The 17965-nt window shown below is 41.8% G+C and overlaps 1 protein-coding gene across 1 annotated transcript; it reads right to left on the reverse strand.

The window, feature by feature from the left end:
- Positions 1–2924: 2924 nt before the first annotated feature.
- lmcd1 (LIM and cysteine-rich domains 1) lies at positions 2925–16306 on the reverse strand. Its single transcript, XM_030729653.1, has 8 exons — positions 16277–16306; positions 15987–16181; positions 9476–9579; positions 8966–9221; positions 6860–7009; positions 6478–6720; positions 5062–5280; positions 2925–3949 (listed from the first exon to the last, which is right to left on the reverse strand). The coding sequence occupies exons 2-8, from the start codon at positions 16011–16013 to the stop codon at positions 3839–3841; spliced, it is 1110 nt and encodes a 369-aa protein (XP_030585513.1). The 5' UTR covers positions 16014–16181; positions 16277–16306; the 3' UTR covers positions 2925–3838.
- Between the last annotated feature and the right edge of the window lie 1659 nt (positions 16307–17965).

Raw genomic sequence — 17965 nt, forward strand, 5'->3', positions numbered from 1 at the left:
AATTTAATGAGCACAGCACACTGATTTATGGATTTATTTTATTTAACTGAAAACAGTATTAAACATAATGAGCTTCTACTTTTTTTCATCACAAACTTTATTTACTTCACAAAGCAGATTTTTATAAATCTTTGTTGATCATTTTTACCCAAAGAAAAAGATTAATATCTTATTTCTTTGTGCTCATTTCAGAGGTGCAATGATGGAGTTAGGCCAACAGTTTCCCTCTGCTTCCAGTTTTTGCACCAAGCTCGGTTAAAACACGTCATAAGAAGCTATCGGACTACTGTATATGCTACATCACCTCAGACAATGCTGCTAACTAATAATAAAGCAGTTAAAGGATCAAAAAGGAAGGATGATAGCTAATGCGACTGTAGCAGCTGGCTGGAGCGTAAGTATAAAAACAGAGCTTGGAGAGGAGAAGCCATTCTGAGAGAAAACTCAATTTTAAAATTAACAATATATATTTATAAGACAAAAACTGTGTTACTCTGTGACTGTGGTAAATTTGTAAGAAAAGAAAAAACAATTTACAAGAACACTGGAATATTTGAGATTATAAAGTGATGAATTTATGAGAAAAAAAGAAAAAAAAATCAGCTTTTGTTTTACATAAAATCATCACTTCTCTCCGCAACACTCAATCAACCTCATCTCAGAGAATATTCAAGTTTCTTCTCATATATTTAATGTGGGGTCAACAAAAATCTGCATTTTTCTGATTCATTTTTGACTTTAATATCACAAAGTCGTGTTTCCCCTCCTCAGTTTGTGCCTTATTTTTAATCTTAAATGGACCTAAAATGCCGTTGCAGAGTTTAACACGTGGCCAACTCGCTAACTTTGCAGCGTTGTCTGCCTCCAGTAATTTCCTTTTAGTTTCAACTAAAATTGTCACAAATTTAAAAACAAACAAATCAGGAACTAATGATCAGAAACAGCATAAAGCAGAATTGAGCAGCAGCAAAAACTTGAATATATTAAAGGTTAAATGATTACTCAGTCTGTGGTTTTTAAGATTAGACACATTTAACACAACACGGACAATAAAAATGAAAAAAAAAATTACATATAATATTAGCAGATATTAAATCAATAGTAAAATCATGGGTATCAAAAGTTAGATAACTGAAATCTGCTGTAGAAAAAAAAATAAAACCATCTATTTTTTTAAATATTTACTGCTACCCTTTTTCCAGCATCATGTCCAGTTTTACAAGACTTCAGTCCAAGACTGAAAAATATTTGTGCCTGAAACTAATGTTAACGAGTTAAAACCAGACATATTAGGTTAGAAACATCCTCGTTGAGTTGGTGAAGCTAAGATCAAGTTACAGTGGGTACAGAAAGTATTCAGACCCCTTTAAATTTTGCACTCTTTGTTTCATTGCAGCCATTTGCTAAAATCAAAAAAGTTCATTTTATTTCTCATTAATGTTCACTCAGCACTCCATCTTGACAGAAAAAAACAGAAATGTAGAAATTTTTGCAAATTTATTAAAAAAGAAAATCTGAAATATCACATAGTCATAAGTATTCAGACTCTTTGCTGTGACACTCATATTTAACTCACACTTCTCATCCTCCTTGAGATGGTTCTACTCCTTCATTGTCCAGCTGTGTTTAATTAAACTGATTGGACTTTATTAGGAAAGGCGCACACCTGTCTATATAAGACCTCACAGCTCACAGTGCATGTCAGAGCAAATGAGAATCATGAGGTTGAAGGAACTGCCCAAGGAGCTCAGAGACAGAATTGTGGCACAGATCCAGCCAAGGTTACAAAAGGATTTCTGCAGCACTCAAGGTTCCTCAGAGCACAGTGGCCTTCATAATCCTTAAATGGAAGAAGTTTGGGGCGACCAGAACTCTTCCTAGACCTGGCCGTCCAACCAAACTGAGCAATTGTGGGAGAAGAGCCTTGGTGAGAGAGGTAAAGAAGAACCCAAAGATCACTGTGGCTGAGCTCCAGAGATGCAGTAGGGAGATGGGAGAAAGTTCCACAAAGTCAACTATCACTGCAGCCCACCACCAGTCGGGGCTTTATGGCAGAGTGGCCCGAAGGAAGCCTCTCCTCAGTGCAGACATATGAAAACCCACAGAGTTTGCCAAAAAACACATGAAGGACCCCCAGACTATGAGAAATAAGATTCTCTGGTCTGATGAGATGAAGATTGAACTTTTTGGCATTAATTCTAAGCGGTATGTGTGGAGAAAACCAGGCACTGCTCATCACCTGCCCAATACAATCCCAACAGTGAAACACGGTGGTGGTAGCTTCATGCTATGGGGGTGTTTTTCAGCTGCAGGGACAGGACGACTGGTTGCAATTGAAGGAAAGATGAATGCAGCCAAGTACAGAGATATCCTGGAAGAAAACCTCTTCCAGAGTGCTCAGTACCTCAGACTGGGCCGAAGGGTCACCTTCCAACAAGACAATGACCCTGAGCACACAACTAAAATAACAAAGGAGTGGCTTCAGAACAACTCTGTGACCATTCTTGACTGGCCCAGCCAGAGCCCTGACCTAAACCAAATTGAGCATCTCTGGAGAGACCTGAAAATGGCTGTCCACCAACATTCACCATCCAACCTGACGGAACTGGAGGGGATCTGCAAAGAAGAATGGCAGAGGATGCCCAAATCCAGGTGTGGAAAACTTGTTGCATCATTCCTAAGAAGACTCATGGCTGTATGAGCTCAAAAGGTGCTTCTACTCAATACTGAGCAATGGGTCTGAATACTTATGATCATGTGATATTTCAGTTTTTCTTTTTTAATAAATTCGCAAAAAATTCTACATTTCTAGTTTTTTCTGTCAAGATGGGGTGCTGAGTGTACATTAATGAGAAATAAAACAAACTTTTTTTTTATTTTAGCAAATGGCTGCAATGAAACAAAGAGTGCAAAATTTAAAGGGGTCCGAATACTTTCTGTACCCACTGTATATCAACTGTTACATATTTTTACTCTTTTAAACTTAGTTTTTCTGCAAACTATTACCTATTGAGGAAGTTTAAAGTTCACTGCTAAAGTAGAAAATAATAAAATTCAGTTTAATAATTCTTCCTATCAAAACCAAACACACTGATTCACTTTTATGAGGAAATAAAACTTTACAGGCTTCAATTACAGGCAAAAATGACTTCATAAGAAAATTATTTTTCAGTATCACCCTTCAAAAAAAACTTCAAAAGTGTGACGCCATCGATCACAGTTACATCAGTGTGTTTACGTCCTGTTCTGCCCCTTGACCCTTTTTTAATCTTCCACTGGTTTCATGACTGCAGCAGTCTGAGCACTGTTGAATTGTTGAAACACAGTGAAAAGTATTTGGACGGGAGCACAGTTTGGGCTTAAAGAAAAAACCTCATGAAAGACAAAATAAATCTCGAGGAATCAACATCATCCATTTCTTGAGATACTTTAAGATAATTACTGATCTCACAGTTGAGCCAAATCTGCAGGCTAAAACCAGAACTATTGTTTTCCATCATTGTGAACATCAACAAAATATTTCTTGAAGTACTTTAAACACTTTTGTATAAACCAAACAGCTCCTTAAGAACTTGGAACGCCAGCAATCACCGAGTATTTCAATATCAGCGGAAGTATTTCAAACATGAATAAATCAGCTGGATGTTTTTATAGGAACGAGCATTTACCAAAATGTCCACTGATCATATAATTTAAAGACTTTCAGGCCTACTTATTGTATATAATTAAAATTTACTTATTTCATTTTATCATATAAAAACAAGTGCACTACTTTGTTTTTTTTGGCTGTGATAAAATCTTTAAATTGAACACCATATTTTGTGTTGATTCCTGTGCATCAGTGCTGACAGGGTGCATCCAGGGTTTGCCCACATTTCCAGCAGCAGTAATGATGATGATGCCATTTCTGTCCATCCTTCGCTGTGAGGAAAGACCGGCAGAAAATCAGCTGAGGAAGGAGAACAGGAAGTGGAGGGGGGAGGAGAGGAGAGGAGACAATAAATATAAATAAAAATGATTTTAAACTGAAAATTCAAAAAAAAAAATACACAGTATATCTGTGGCATTATGGCCTGTGGTTACATTTATCTGCAGTTATTATTGTGGGCTTTTATTCCAACATTAAATCCATAAGCTGAAATGAAGTTTCAGAAATGACAGAAAATGACTTTAAATCCTTTTCCACGGTGAACTCAGCTGTAACAAAACTCATTTCAGTAGAACTTCATGTTTTATGCATTTGTAGTGAATGCCTTGCTGATCATTGTGAGTCTGATATTTATATGATATTGATAATCTATAACTATAGATGCTGACATCTATAGTTGTCTGACTGTGTAGAAGGAGGTGGATGCAGCCTCTGTGACACCACCCGGTGGCTTTTAAAGGTCTGTTTCTGAAGCTGCAAGTTTAGTGTTGCTGACATCTAAGCTTTTTTGAATCCGGATGTCATGAAAAAACCCAAAATGCTGCAGAAACATATGTTAGCAACTTGTCAGTCACAAGGCAGGCCGGCCCCAAATCATACCCTGCAAGCCAACGTGGAACATGCGTTCTTTTTAATGGCCACCAGGGGGTGGCTGCAGAAAAACTTCTAGTCCTATAGAAGTTTATGGGGGAAGCAGTCTTGGTTCTGACCTCTGTAAATATTTACCTGATGAGTTTATGGGCTCAGTAACTCATTTCAGGTCATAGTGAATAAAACAATAAGCTCATATTAAAATTTTTGTTGATGCTGAGAGACATAAGGAGGATTGTCCAGCGTATGCTCAAACCAAAACCAAATTTGAACAGTTCAAAGTGGTTTAAATTTGACAGCATTGAATAATTTACAGTAGTTTTTTTTTAAATAATGGACACAGTGTAAGTGTGATGGTACACTCAAAGTTATACGCTCATTGTACATGATAAGGTAGATTATTGCTGTATGGTGTGTGATGATTTGACATCGTTATATGGTATTATTTTGTTTCAAATCATTTCTTTTGAGGAGGTTCAGATTGCTCACAGGTGACACATGCTGACCACTATCAAAAATAACTGCAGGGACTGAAGCCTCACCTCATCACAGCCTGAGCACCGTGGCCACACCGTCTGGCAATAGTGCCGTCCGCAGAACAGCTTCTGATTGGACCAAAAGTAGACCAGGTCAGCCAACATCTGGCCGCACTCTGAACACACGAAGCACTTGGGATGCCACAGGGCGGCATGGTAACCTGCACGCTCTGCATACACAGCCGGACTCTCCTTGGTAACTTCATCTTGGCAGCCAGTGCACCGCTGGAGGACAGAATATGAAAGTTCAAGTACAAAATTACTGAAACCAATGCAGAGACTCCTGATCCTCGAGAGCGGTGGTTTAAATAAAGGCAATCATAAAGACTTAATTTGAAAAAGTATGACTGATACAGGACAAATAAAGATGGGCTGCTACTTTGGACGTTTCGAGGGTCCAAAATCTGAGACCCCTCCACCAAGGCTGAAAATTCCCTCCACGGGGAATCGAGAAGCAAATCCGGATCAGATCCAAAGTCTCCCAGTTTTTCTCATTTCAACCTGATATGTGTCTCTTAAGAGAGTGACGTAAATCTCTGCTTCATCTCATGATGATAATGAATGCTTCCAAATGTTAATCACCCTTAATATTCAACCAATCACATATCCTCCACAGACAGGACAAGTAAATATAACACATACAATCTAAATTCTAGTCTTTGAGCACATATGGTAGGTGCAACTTTACTAGGATGTTGATACCACAGCACGCCTGCTGTTCTGTTCTTGCTGAAGTTTGATAGAAACATAAAATATAATTTTTAATAGAAACATGGAAGCACAATAAGCCCACAAACTTTTCTTAAGTTAAAAATGGGAGATTCTGGAGGAACACTAGACCAAAGAGTCCCAAAAATAGGCAAAACTGGGCAGGGCTGGCAACATTAAGTGTTTAAGGTCCAACTAAAACCACACGTAGTCATCCAGTTTTGCAGGGTTTTTTTGTTGTTACAAGAAAGAAGAGCTTGCTGAAGGAACACACAGAAGTTGGTGTTTGATTGAAAGGTGGCACCCTCATGGTAGTGTTTGCACCACACTGAGCAGGCAGCATGTTGTTGGAGGGATCGATCAGCAGGAACCAAAGTAGCATTAAATAAGAAGTGAGAAGCTTCAGCAGGCTGTTGTCCAGAGTCTGTCTGTGTGCTCAGTAAGACTTTCTGCTTTTTTGTGTAATACAGTTGTGACTATATTTGATTGGCTGGATGTGAATATAATGTCCTATGTAGGCAGAGAGCCACAGGTTGAATCATGAAGCCCCCAAAAAAATCATTAATTAAAGGTTCCCCCTTTTCCTTCTTATTGACAGGGGACATGATTAACAGTGCAGATCTGCAGCTGGTATTTTCAGTGAAGCACTGAGGAGCAGCAAGCAGTAACCCGGTTAACCATGATTAAAACATCAAAGGTTAAATACCCACTTACATATTCAGTCTTATCGCTGTAGTCTGTCCCATTTGTGGAGGAGGCCATGCTGCTGTTAGATGAGTCATGGTCCTGATGCTGAGCAGCATCCTTCTTGTCGCTGCTGCTGCGTTCCTTGGCCTCCTTTGCTGCCCTCTGAATGGCTGCCTCACTCAAAGCCCCACCCTCACCAGGTAAGGCCACCTCACCTACTCCAAGCACTTCCTGTTTGTACTGCTTCACAAACAGCAGCATGGAGGAAATCTGCAGGAAGAACCACTCTATTATCAAAGTGATTAGCAAACTTTTAATAGCTCGATTATGGGTGAAATGATTACCTAAGCATGCTGCTCAGGTTATTGATAATCACATGTAGGAAACTGGTGACAATGGAGTAATTTACCTCCTCCTCACTGGCCAGGCTCTGACACTTCATGGGGTCCTGATCATAGGCAGGGAGCTGGCTGAGGAGCTGTCTGCGTCGTGCCAGCGCTCCAATGGTCCCTGAGACCGGCCTCTGACTCTCTGGGAGGAGCTCCATGTACTGCATGGCCTGCAACAGATGATGCAGTTTTCATATGTTTAATATACCTAATTGTTCTTAAATATATCACTAAAGTCTGTATAAAATCTGGGCTTGATCTCTGCAATTTCTGTACTCAGTTTTTTATATTCTGTATTCTCTGCACATTATCTTATATTTTGTTTGTCTTTGTGAGTGTGTGTGTCTTTGTGAGTGTGTGTGTGTGTGTGTGTGTGGGTGTGTGTGTGTGTGTGTGTGTGTGTTTCCTTCTGGGTTCAAACTCGGGCTCTTTTGCTTGTTGGGCAAATGTGTAAAGGGCTACTCTTTATTCTCGGAAAGATCTACACCATAAGCATCATGATGATCTTTGTCCCATTGTTTAATGAGTGTATTGAACATTATACTGTAGGGTCTGATAAAACTATTTAACTTATTCAGAAAGAGGGAGCTGGAGGTTGACAGACTGCAGCATCTACAGTGTTGTCATGGTGAAAAGGGAGTTGAATGTGAAAATTAGTCTGTGAATCTATGTTCCCACCCTCACCCCACCTGTGCCTGAACTTTGGGCAGTAAGTGAATGAGATCCCAGATAGAAACAGCAAAAATGAGATTCCTCTGAAGGCTATCTAGGCTCAGCCTTAGATGTTGGGTTAAATGTAGTTCTGAAGGAGCTCAGAGTTGAACTGCTACTGATCCCTATCAAACGGAGCTGAGGTGGTCTGGTCATCCAGCTAGGATGCTACTGGTCCTGGGCGCCTCCTACACGAGGTGTTTCGGGCATGTCTGACTCCGGGCACATCCAGGACGTGCTGGAAAGATTACACCGCTCGGCTGGCCTGGAAATGCTTTGGTTTGAGTTTGACCAGTGATAGATTTCATCTTCTCTCTGTCTTTGTTTCCCACCGCTGAAACCTGAGCTCATCGAACACATTTTAAACCGCCATCAACTCTCCCGGTGTCGTCAGTGACACATCTGTGTGCTGTCATATTACTTCAGCGGAGTGACTAACAGTCTGGAAGTGGACTAGAAAACTAGAACAAACAAAAAGTGCGGGATGAACCAAACAAGATGCAGAAGATTTTTAGAGGCACATCTGGAAAACAGTCGCTGAGTTGGATTTGGATCTGCCTCTACAAGTTCAACCACAGTAACGCCTGTCATCATTATAATTACAGGCTGGGAAGCCTGAAACATACTTGAGTCTGGTTTTAATGGGACAGTTTAGACTCTTCAACACAGGGAGAGCGGCACCAGCTAAGCTGAAGAAATATGAACTAAAATTACCTGAAGTAAATAAATAAATAAAGACATTTCAGTCATAAACATTGAAAATGAGAATAAAATGTAGCTGCCCATGTTAGCAACATATTGTTTTTCCATTCATGATATATAGTCGGCATACAAACAACACTCTAATGTTCTACTTTCTGGTCATCTCATGCATGTGGAGAAGAAAGTTAACATCAAACACAGCTGATGACCAAGCACGCATCCTTAGAAGCACTTCCTGTTTGGTCTACACCGAGAAGAAACTTCTGGAACTGCAGTTCTTCTAGCGGCCACTTGAAACTCGCTTCAGAGCAAGTCAATCCTCATAGACTCCCATGTTAAAATGCACAACTTTGAAGCTTCATAAAGCATGTTTACAGCCTGGTTCACAAAACAGTTTTGGCCTCCACGGATAGTTTATCCCTTTGAGATAGCCGTATGATGGGGTATTATACTGGGAAGATTAGGGCCTTTGTTCAACAGGTAGCTGCCTTCTAGGGCTTGCTTACTTAAAGTTACTGAACTGAACCTCTTCACTCTGTTTGCAGTTTTGGTCTCCTTTAAGTCCCTTTAATGGATTTATCTGACAAATAGCCTGTGGTCTGCAAAATCCATGCACTTCAGTTTACAGAAAAGACCACAGAAGAAGAAGAAGAAGGAGAAGAAAGATTAAAGAAAGCCAGCACCAGCCCTCTGCACTGTACAGTGATTCCTACCAGTTTCTGGTTGAGGCCGGCTGGCGCCCAGTCGTATGTGGTGGTGTTGAAAGTTGGGTCTTTGCGTGACACCACTGGATTGGTCACGATCATACGGTTTCTCTTGTACAAGCGAAGGCCGCCACCTCCTTTAATCTTCGTGGTCAAATGGGAGAAGGGCGAGTCTGTGAGCAGGCGTCCCATCCGCTGGTCGTCTTCGAGGTCATTTCCAGGAGCGTGGTCGACCGTGCTGCAGCCACAGGCCGTGCAGGCTTTTCTGCAAAGGACGAGAGAAGATTTAAACTCTGTCAGACTGGGTTGCTGTTTTTATGTCTCCCATGCAGTCCAAAAGCTTGGGAGCTTGGGAGTGTGGTTTGACAGCCTACACCCATCTGATCTTCAGTCAAAAACAAACTCACTTAATATTTTTCTTTAAGAGAATTTGTGAGTAATGGGGGGAGAAGTGGAGACCACTGAGATTTTACATTTCCTGTACAGAAAAAAATGTACTTAAAAAAGAGAGAATTGTACCTCCAAGAATGTGGCTGAAAACCAGAGCAGCTCTCCTTACAAATGAGACACATTGCTGCACGTCCCCCTCCTCCTGCACCTCCTGTAGTCTGCTTTATAGACATCTAAAGAGAGAGCACAAGATTTCACAATATATAAAATGGTGCATCTCAAGCTGATCTTGTGAGGTACAGCTGTGGTTTACTTATAAAAGTTCACACACACTCATCACGGGCATGATTTCTTTGAACTGCTCTCTTTCCAGGGTGGAATGATTATACAGCACAGATCTGTAATGACTTTAAAAAGATAAGAATTGGGTGCACAAGTCTGAATTTATTTTGGATTTTCTCTAATCCAGACAGGGTCAAAGGTATACATACACTCACACTAATGTTTGGTTAAATGTCCCTTAGAAAGTTGCACCTTGACTAGATGCTTTTGGTAGCCATCAACAAGTTTGTGGCATAATTCTGGCTGAATATATAAGCACTCTTCTTAACAGAATTGGTTGGTTTCCTGCACAGACCCAGCTTTAAACCATAGTCCACAGATATTTATTGGGGCTGGTGTTGGGGAGAAGTGGAAGAAAGTGGATGGATGGATGGACACGCTTACCCCTGCCAGAGTCTAACAGTGACGTCCAGGTGGTAACATCTGCAACATCGGTTCAACTTTCACTATTTATCAACCATGAACAGACGTCAATAAAAAAACTGCCAGCTGACGGTTACTCAGCACTGAAATATTTGCTGGTAGCTGCTGTTGGTGTGTCTGAACTAATTTTTGTTGTTTTGTGGATAAATTTGTTTATCTTACTTGTTTGAATTACAGTAAGTCTTTGCTTTTACTCAGTATTAAACAGCATTAACCTGTTACATCTACTAATGCTCATATAGAGACTGTCTTTGAAAATTAGCCTTACTGTATACACATTAATAGTTTTTTTGGACACGGCTTCTACGACTATCAATGCTTTTCTGCAATTGTCCCTTAAAAATAAATATTACTAAACAAATAAACTGCATAAATAAATGTAAAATAGTGGAAAGTATTCATGTTGTGGCTCATTAGCACAGAGCATAACAAGCTCTAAATAAGAATGTCTGCTCCTCCTATCAGGCAAAGCTACCATGTTTATACAGTCCATGTTTTCACCTCCTACTGAACTCTTTGTGGGCTGAAGACAAAAATACCCACTGAGAGTTAATAAGACTTGAAGGCTAGCACGTTAGTAGTTAGCTCAACTAGCCCTGCAAATAGTCAGTTTTTCAAATACACACATAATAATTTAGTTATGTGGAAAAGTCAAAGACATCAGACATCTGCGTCACACATAACAGATACGAGGAAGGAGACGTCCTTTCCAGACAGCCTGAGTGCGATGATGACGATGATGATGTGTGAGGAAGTGCTGGATGAGACAGAAGAGTTGTTTTTTCAAACATTTCTTTGTGGGTGTGGGAGGAAGACAAGGGAGTGAACACCACACTCTCTCTCACACGCACACACACACACACACACATGCACAGACAGGATGGATGATCTCATCCTACACCCGGTGACATCATCGTCACTGTCCTGACAAACACAGCAGATTCTCCTCCATTCTGCACTTCATCCTGTTTACTCTGTTAGTATCAGATGCATTAGTCACAATAAAAAAAATTTTTGTTTTTTTTCATTTATTAAGGTTTCATTTTTACTTATTTACTTTTTGTTTGTTTTTGTAACTGTGATTCCACTTGCTTAGCTCTCTGGAGACAACAGGGTTTGTGTGTCTGTCATGACTTAAAAAAACCACCTGTGATCGTGTGAGTAAACATGAGTCAGCTCACTAACTCAGCTCACAGAAGAATATAATGAAAATAAGCCAAAATAAGCCAGGCAGGGTGAATGGGTTTGGGCCAGTTTAGGCTGAAAACTGGCAAATTTATCCCCAGTCAGACCAACCTGTGTATGTGCTGTGACCTTTGGTTGGGCAGCATACAGACGTGGTCCAGTTACAGCAGCATGGCTTTCTGGCTTGGTTAGTTCTGGCATTTAGTTGTGGCAGCAAAGGGCCATCTTTTATATCACTACTGACAACTAAACAAAGACCATCATGTCAGAGATGACAGACTGTTTTTAAAGGCTTTGGCAGGAAACCTGATGACTGTGCTGAGACAACCTGCTGCCATTTGTCTGACAGGTGGGTGGACTATCCACCTATCTGCCTGTCAGCAAGTCTTAACAATGCCGTCCCTCCAAAGAGGCATTCACACATGTAATATTGGTGAATGCATGCACAGAGACGCACATTCTGCTGGTTTTGGGTTTTCCAACATGTTTTTAAGCTTGCAGCAGGGATTTAGTCCCACTCAAAAAGCATTAGTGAGGATCTGGGCATCAAAAACTGCTCAGTGGGATCTGAAGAATGGCTCAAATTAAGCTGAATTCAAGTCTTTTAAACCAAAATCAAATTTATCCCAGAAAGCAACACCCACAGATGAGTGCCAGCATTAAAACTGTCAACTAACTCTAAGCAAGAAAGTAAACATGTTACTGGAGGCAGAGTGATTCATCTGATGCTACTGGAAGAGACGGCGCCGGGATGATGGCTGATTGTGTTTAGAGGTGTGAAAAGAGAGAGACGGGGTGTGTGTTTGAGTGTGTGCGACTGTGAAGCGACCGCTGATCAGCGCGTGTTGAAAAGGTCACAAGCTGAAATAGAAGCAGCTGAAAAAGAAAAGGATTTCCTGAAATCCCCTCGGAGTACACCGACCGACTGGCTGTCAGAGCGAACATCAGTCACCGGGAGGTCAGCGAGACACCTTCCTGAGGTCAGGCTGAACCTAACGCAGGTTTAAAGGTGCATTTCATTCTTCCTGTAGAAATTGGTCAGGTGTTTGTTTTTGCTTTAACTATCGTTAACTAACAAGTCACAGTGAGAGCAGGCATGACTCAAAAGTTCTGTCAAACAGCAGCCTGATGCTCATCAAGCAGGTCATGCAGTATACTGAGTCAAATTTATGCAGCGAGTCAGTATTCACAGTGCTGACCCTTCTTCTTTCTAACGTCTGCGGTCGCTTCCTGCCTGATTGCTGCTTGAAGAAGATGACAGTTTGGAGGCTTCTGCTCGTCCACCTGCTTTGTCAGGATTGACTGTAGATTCTCAATCAGATTAAGATTTGGGGGCGTTTCCCGGCCACAGATCCAAAATGTTGATTCAACAATCTCTGTGCCACTTCTGCCTTGAGACGTGGCGCTTCATCACGCTCCAGGATCTTTGGAAGACATTTGTCTCTGAGGATTTTTTTATAGCACGGTCAGTCCTTAAGAAGCAGTTTGACAAGCAGAAGCTCACAAACGGTGATCAATGATGATATCCAGAAGAAGAAGGTCAACATGGTAAATATGGACTCTTTGCATAAATATGAGTTCTTTAAAAAAAAAAAAGTGTTTGAAACTTTTGAAATGCTTATGATTGTCTTTCACTGTATCATAGAAACTGAAACACAAACTTTTACCACAGTGTACACACCACAAGACTGAAAATACTGCCTTCACACACATTCAAAAGAGTGTTTCTCTGGCCTCACTTTGGTGTTTGCCGCTGTGCAGTGTGTGATGAGTGACGTGTGTTATTGTGTGCCTGCAGTTATTGCCGGGTCACTCACAGCTGACTAAAATACATTTTTATTTTCCTGCAAACTGCACAATATTCACACACTGTTTAATCACAGTGATCGAAGCTTCTATGGCACATGTGGGTAGTAGTTTGTCCTCATGGTTTTCTGCCACAAAACTCTCATTTTCAGTTTTCATTTGCTGTTTTGTTAAGTCTAAGGAAAAGATCATATTTTGGGTTCAAATACAGAGTTTCAAGAAGGTTGACTGCACTCAGAGAGCCTGTCTGACAATTAGCCTTGAAGTCTAATGTCTCGGGTTCTGTGTAAAAACAGCAAGAAACTTGATAATAAAAGTCAACATAAGAACAAGACTAAATGAGCTCCAGCATCACAGGAACTAAGATTCACACTGTGCTTGGAATAATAAAAGAAATCTAAACAGGAAATCCCAAACTCAACTAATCAAATAATCAAAAACTGAACAAGAACATCAGCGAAACCAACCAGAAAACACTCGATAAGAAACGAATCCAAACACTGCAAAGAAACTCAAAACTCTGGGACCCAAACCAGGAACCACGACACACTTCAACAATCAGGTCCACATCTCATGTCTATTTAAACAAGACAAACCAACAGATTTGGCTTAACACAACACACGAGCACAGACAACCACAGCCTTCATCAGCCAAAGCAAACAGTGCAGTGATTACAATGAGTTGGTTTGCTGTTGCGGCTGATTGGCATGAACAGGTAGAGACATTTACACCTACTGCCAATATAACATCAGCTGATCACAGGAGGAAGATGGAGCAACCAGACAAAACCCGCGCGGGCTCGAGGAGACCGCAAAGGCCTCATCATGCTGCGAGGCGACAGTGCCGATCACTGCTGAAAAATTCCCCAGAAGTCCAACCGGCAGTTACCAAACTATGCTGGTTAGTTTCCAATCTAATTGATCGACTAATTGATCACCTCCGGGGTACCAGCTGGTTCCTGAGTGTCTGGGGAACCCTTAAATCACCGGTTTATTAAACATTTGTCTTTATCTTATATTTGCTGTATAATCTCCTATGTATTCAGCTGCTCTAACTCAGACACTATTCTTTTACCTCTATTTCTGACACTAAAAAATACTGAACAGTGTTATAAGCTGAGGAGAAAACTTCCCTTTTCTGAGGAAAATGAGCGGCCGCTCTATATTTAGGAGTCAGATAAGGTGAGTATGTTGTAGGTGGGGAGAACTGGCCGAGCTTCGCGGAGTAATTTCAAACATGTCGGCTATGCGGAGTGGAAACTACAGGAAATGCTGTCAGATAAGAGGCTGGAGGTCACAGAGGGGCGGCATGTTGAGTCAGAGCCAAGGGCTTTGGCACATGGCATCCTCTGCATTTCCTGTTGCTCTCCATTTAAGACAAAATCAAACAAAATGCCACAAATGAGCTGCTGTTTCCAGCTGTGTCACAGTCACTAGTTACTATTAAAAGTGTAAACACGGGATAAAGGAGGAGTAAGCTGCAGGCAGGAGGGTGGAGATCGCATTTTTATCCATCCATCCATCCTCTCACATTGTTGGCAACTGCTTTGGATTTTTTTTGATTTGTAAAGTGAAATATAAAATTTTTCTGAGGTCCATTATTTGGAAACATTTCCTGCTTTTAGCCTTATGAGATTGTAGATTCAGTATTTTTATTTTTAGACTATTGGTGCAACAAAGACACCTTTTCTTTTTCTTTGTCTCCTCTTCAGTTATAATACAAAGCCTAGTTTTGGCCAATGAAATTGTTTAACATGTCACAAAAACACAGCAAGGGGTGCTACGGAAACGGGTTCATGCCGGGGGTTATTTCCATCCCGGTGATGGCAGTTTTTCCAGCTCAGGGTATAAAGACAGCTCTCACACCCCCAACAGGTGACACTGATCTGTCAGGTTATCAGCCTCGGGCTGATGTGACCTCTGCACAGACAGCCAGAGGTTGAATTACAGGAGGGATCTTTGGGAAACAAAGTGGTGCCAGCAGAGACCCAGCAGGGGGATCAGAACCTCGTGGTCGTGGATTACCTTCGCTGACTGAAATAGAAACCGCCAGCTGTTAGAAACAGACTGCAGATATTTGCCCAACTGACTTTAGCATGCTGCCCATTATTCATTTAAAGTGAGCAGGTGCCATCACTGAGTCCTCCATCGTACAAAACTTCCAAATGTGCAAAGGTGAAATTAGAGGGCAGTGTGGACACAGCTGTGTGGGTTGTTGTTCACCGACTAGTGTTGCTTTCCAGCTCATTATTTCTATTTTTGGCTTTTACTAGAGTCACTTTGCATGATTAACAACACAAAATAATCCTTATGTGTCATATACTGAGCCTTGGAGCAGTCTCTCAGCTCATTAACTGCCCCCACCCTTGCAAACCAACTGTCTTCTGATTGGTTGCTCCTCAGGCATACCTGAGATGACCATATTAGGGATGGCCTTCTTCTTGACATCATACAGATTTAAGTTCAGAAGGAAACTGTCTGAAACTGGGTGTTTAGAGCAGTCTGAAGTCAGAGATTACTCATGCAAACACTGACCTCATTATTTGAAACTTTGACCGTGCAGCAGCATATAAATGAAAGAATAAGGAAAAGCAGAACAGACCCCCTTTAAATGAACATCAGACCACTCTGATCATGCTTGATTTGTTGTGGCTAAATAAAATAAAGCCCCTCTCAGACAGAAATTCATCATCTCAGAGCTTACTGAGACATTTTAAACTTCTAAATGTCAGTAAAGTTCACCTAAACACATCACAGAGTCCTTACTCTAGACAAGAGCTCCTCCAGACATCACATAGTCTAAGTGACCCTAAGTCTGACCCCGTGACTTCCACATCTGAAGGTATCTGTGAAAAAGGATGTGTACAGATGCAGATGTTTCTACCTTCTCCATGGCTGAGCTCACATCCATGCTGTCCGGCGTGTGTCGGCGGGCTGTCTCCTCGGCTCCTCTGCTCCGTCTGCTGCCGCTCTTCCAGAACAATGGGACTTTAAATTCCTCTCCTGTCGACCACACTTCCTCTCTCTCCGCCCACAGTCGCTCCTGCTGCCTCCTGCTCCACTGGCTGTCCTCAGCTCCCTGCAATTTAACCGTCCACACTTTCATCAACCCGCTTCCTTGCCTTCTGCTTTCATTCTTCTCTTTATTCTTTACTCAGCAACATTAAAACTCACCTTTCTGCCCTTCAGCTGTAAACTCCTGCTTTTACTTTGCTCTTCAGTGTTTTCCCCCCCACTCTTCCCTCCTGTCTCCTGCGGTTGCCAGTTCTGCTTCTCCACCCTCTGCAACATGAACTGAGCAGGTTTCTTCACCTCCTGATTTTGCTCCAACATGCCACTGAAAGGGAACTGGTTTTTTTTAACCAAACTTTTTTTACCTCAGAGTTTCACAGCCTGCTGAGCAGGGATTTCACCCTGCTGTGTTAAATGTTGCAGGCACGTTGCAGTGTTGACTGTTTAAAACAATTGCTGCATTGTTCCCGGTGCCTCACACCAGCACACCTTTAGGACCAACTGGAGCAGTGAGGCCTGACTTGAACTGTTTGTGTTTTTAATCTGAGACAAAGAGAGAGCACTGAGGGATTCCCTGCTCACACTCCGCCAGCCAATCAGAGTCAGCCTGTAAAACTTCTCAGCCAGTAGGAATGGCAGAAATTCCTCCTCCTCCTCCTCCTTTTCTGCAGTTTCACTGCAGCTTAGAAAAATTTAGACCAAAGCATGAGCAAAACACCTTAGGTTTGCAGGTCTGGATGAGGCCTAGTGGTGACTAAGGCGGTGTGACTGTGCTACTTTCTGGCCTTGATTTCTTGAGTACCGGTGTGCTCAGGCTGTTAAAGAACCTCCAGCAGGCCCCATGAGCGTAGAACCGTTTAATGGCAGGAATGTTTTGGCCATCCCTCTGACTGCTAATGACTGTTTTCTCTAATCTCTGCTTTTATTTTGCAGCTTTGAATTTTGAATAAAGGTCTGCCTCTGCAGGTATACACTTTCCCATTTATATGTATAATGTCCACAGCTTTGAAGAAGAGCAAACCAGCATTCAAAACCACCATAAACCCGCTCAAAGATTTCCAGTCTACACACGCATTATAATGCCAAAAGTATTCACTCGTCTGCCATCACACGAACTTGAGTGACATCCCATTTTTAATCCATAGGGTTTATTATGATGTCATCCATGTCTTTATGGAGCTGCTTTGTGCACTGGTGTGCAGTCATGTTGGAACAGGAAGGGGCCATCCCCAAACTGTTCCCACACAGTTGGGAGCATCAAATTGTCCCAAATGTCTTGGTATGCTGAAGCATTAAGAGTTCCTTTGACTGGAACTAAGCGGCCGAGCCCAACTCCTGAAAAACACCCCCACACCATAACCCTCCCTCCACCAAACTTTACACTTTGCACAATGCAGTCAGACAGGTACTGTTCTCCTGGCAACCACCAAACCCAGACTCCTCCATCAGATTGCCAGATGGAGAAGTGTGATTCATCCCTGCAGAGAACACGTCTCCACAGCTCTAGAGTCCAGTGGCGGCGTGCTTTACACCACTGCATCCAACACTTTGCATTGAGCTTGGTGATGGAAGGCTTGGATGCAGCTGCTCGGCCATGGAAACCCATTCCATGAAGCTCTCTCTGCACTGTTCTTGAGCTGATCTGAAGGTCACATGAAGGTTGGAGGTCTGTAGTGATCGACTCTGCAGAAAGTTGGTGACCTCTGTGCACTATGACCCTCAGCATCAGCTGATTCCACTTTTACAATTTGACATGGCTGAGTTTATATTGTTCCCAATCACTTCCACTTTGTTATAATCCCATGAACACTTGACTGTGGAATATTTAGTAGCAAAGAAATTTTACAACTG

The sequence above is a fragment of the Archocentrus centrarchus genome, chromosome 5 (assembly GCF_007364275.1).
Source record: "Archocentrus centrarchus isolate MPI-CPG fArcCen1 chromosome 5, fArcCen1, whole genome shotgun sequence".
Classification (NCBI taxonomy): Eukaryota; Metazoa; Chordata; class Actinopteri; order Cichliformes; family Cichlidae; genus Archocentrus; species Archocentrus centrarchus.

Bases quoted from the DNA above. Each gene is read 5' to 3' on its own strand.
- lmcd1 (XM_030729653.1), bottom strand. From the start codon at position 16,013: ATGGATGTGAGCTCAGCCATGGAGAAG. The intron at 9,580-15,986 runs GTAGAAACATCT...CTCTCTCTTTAG, and splicing joins TGAGCTCAGCCATGGAGAAG to ATGTCTATAAAGCAGACTAC. The intron at 5,281-6,477 runs GTAAGTGGGTAT...TCTGTCCTCCAG, and splicing joins ACAGCGATAAGACTGAATAT to CGGTGCACTGGCTGCCAAGA.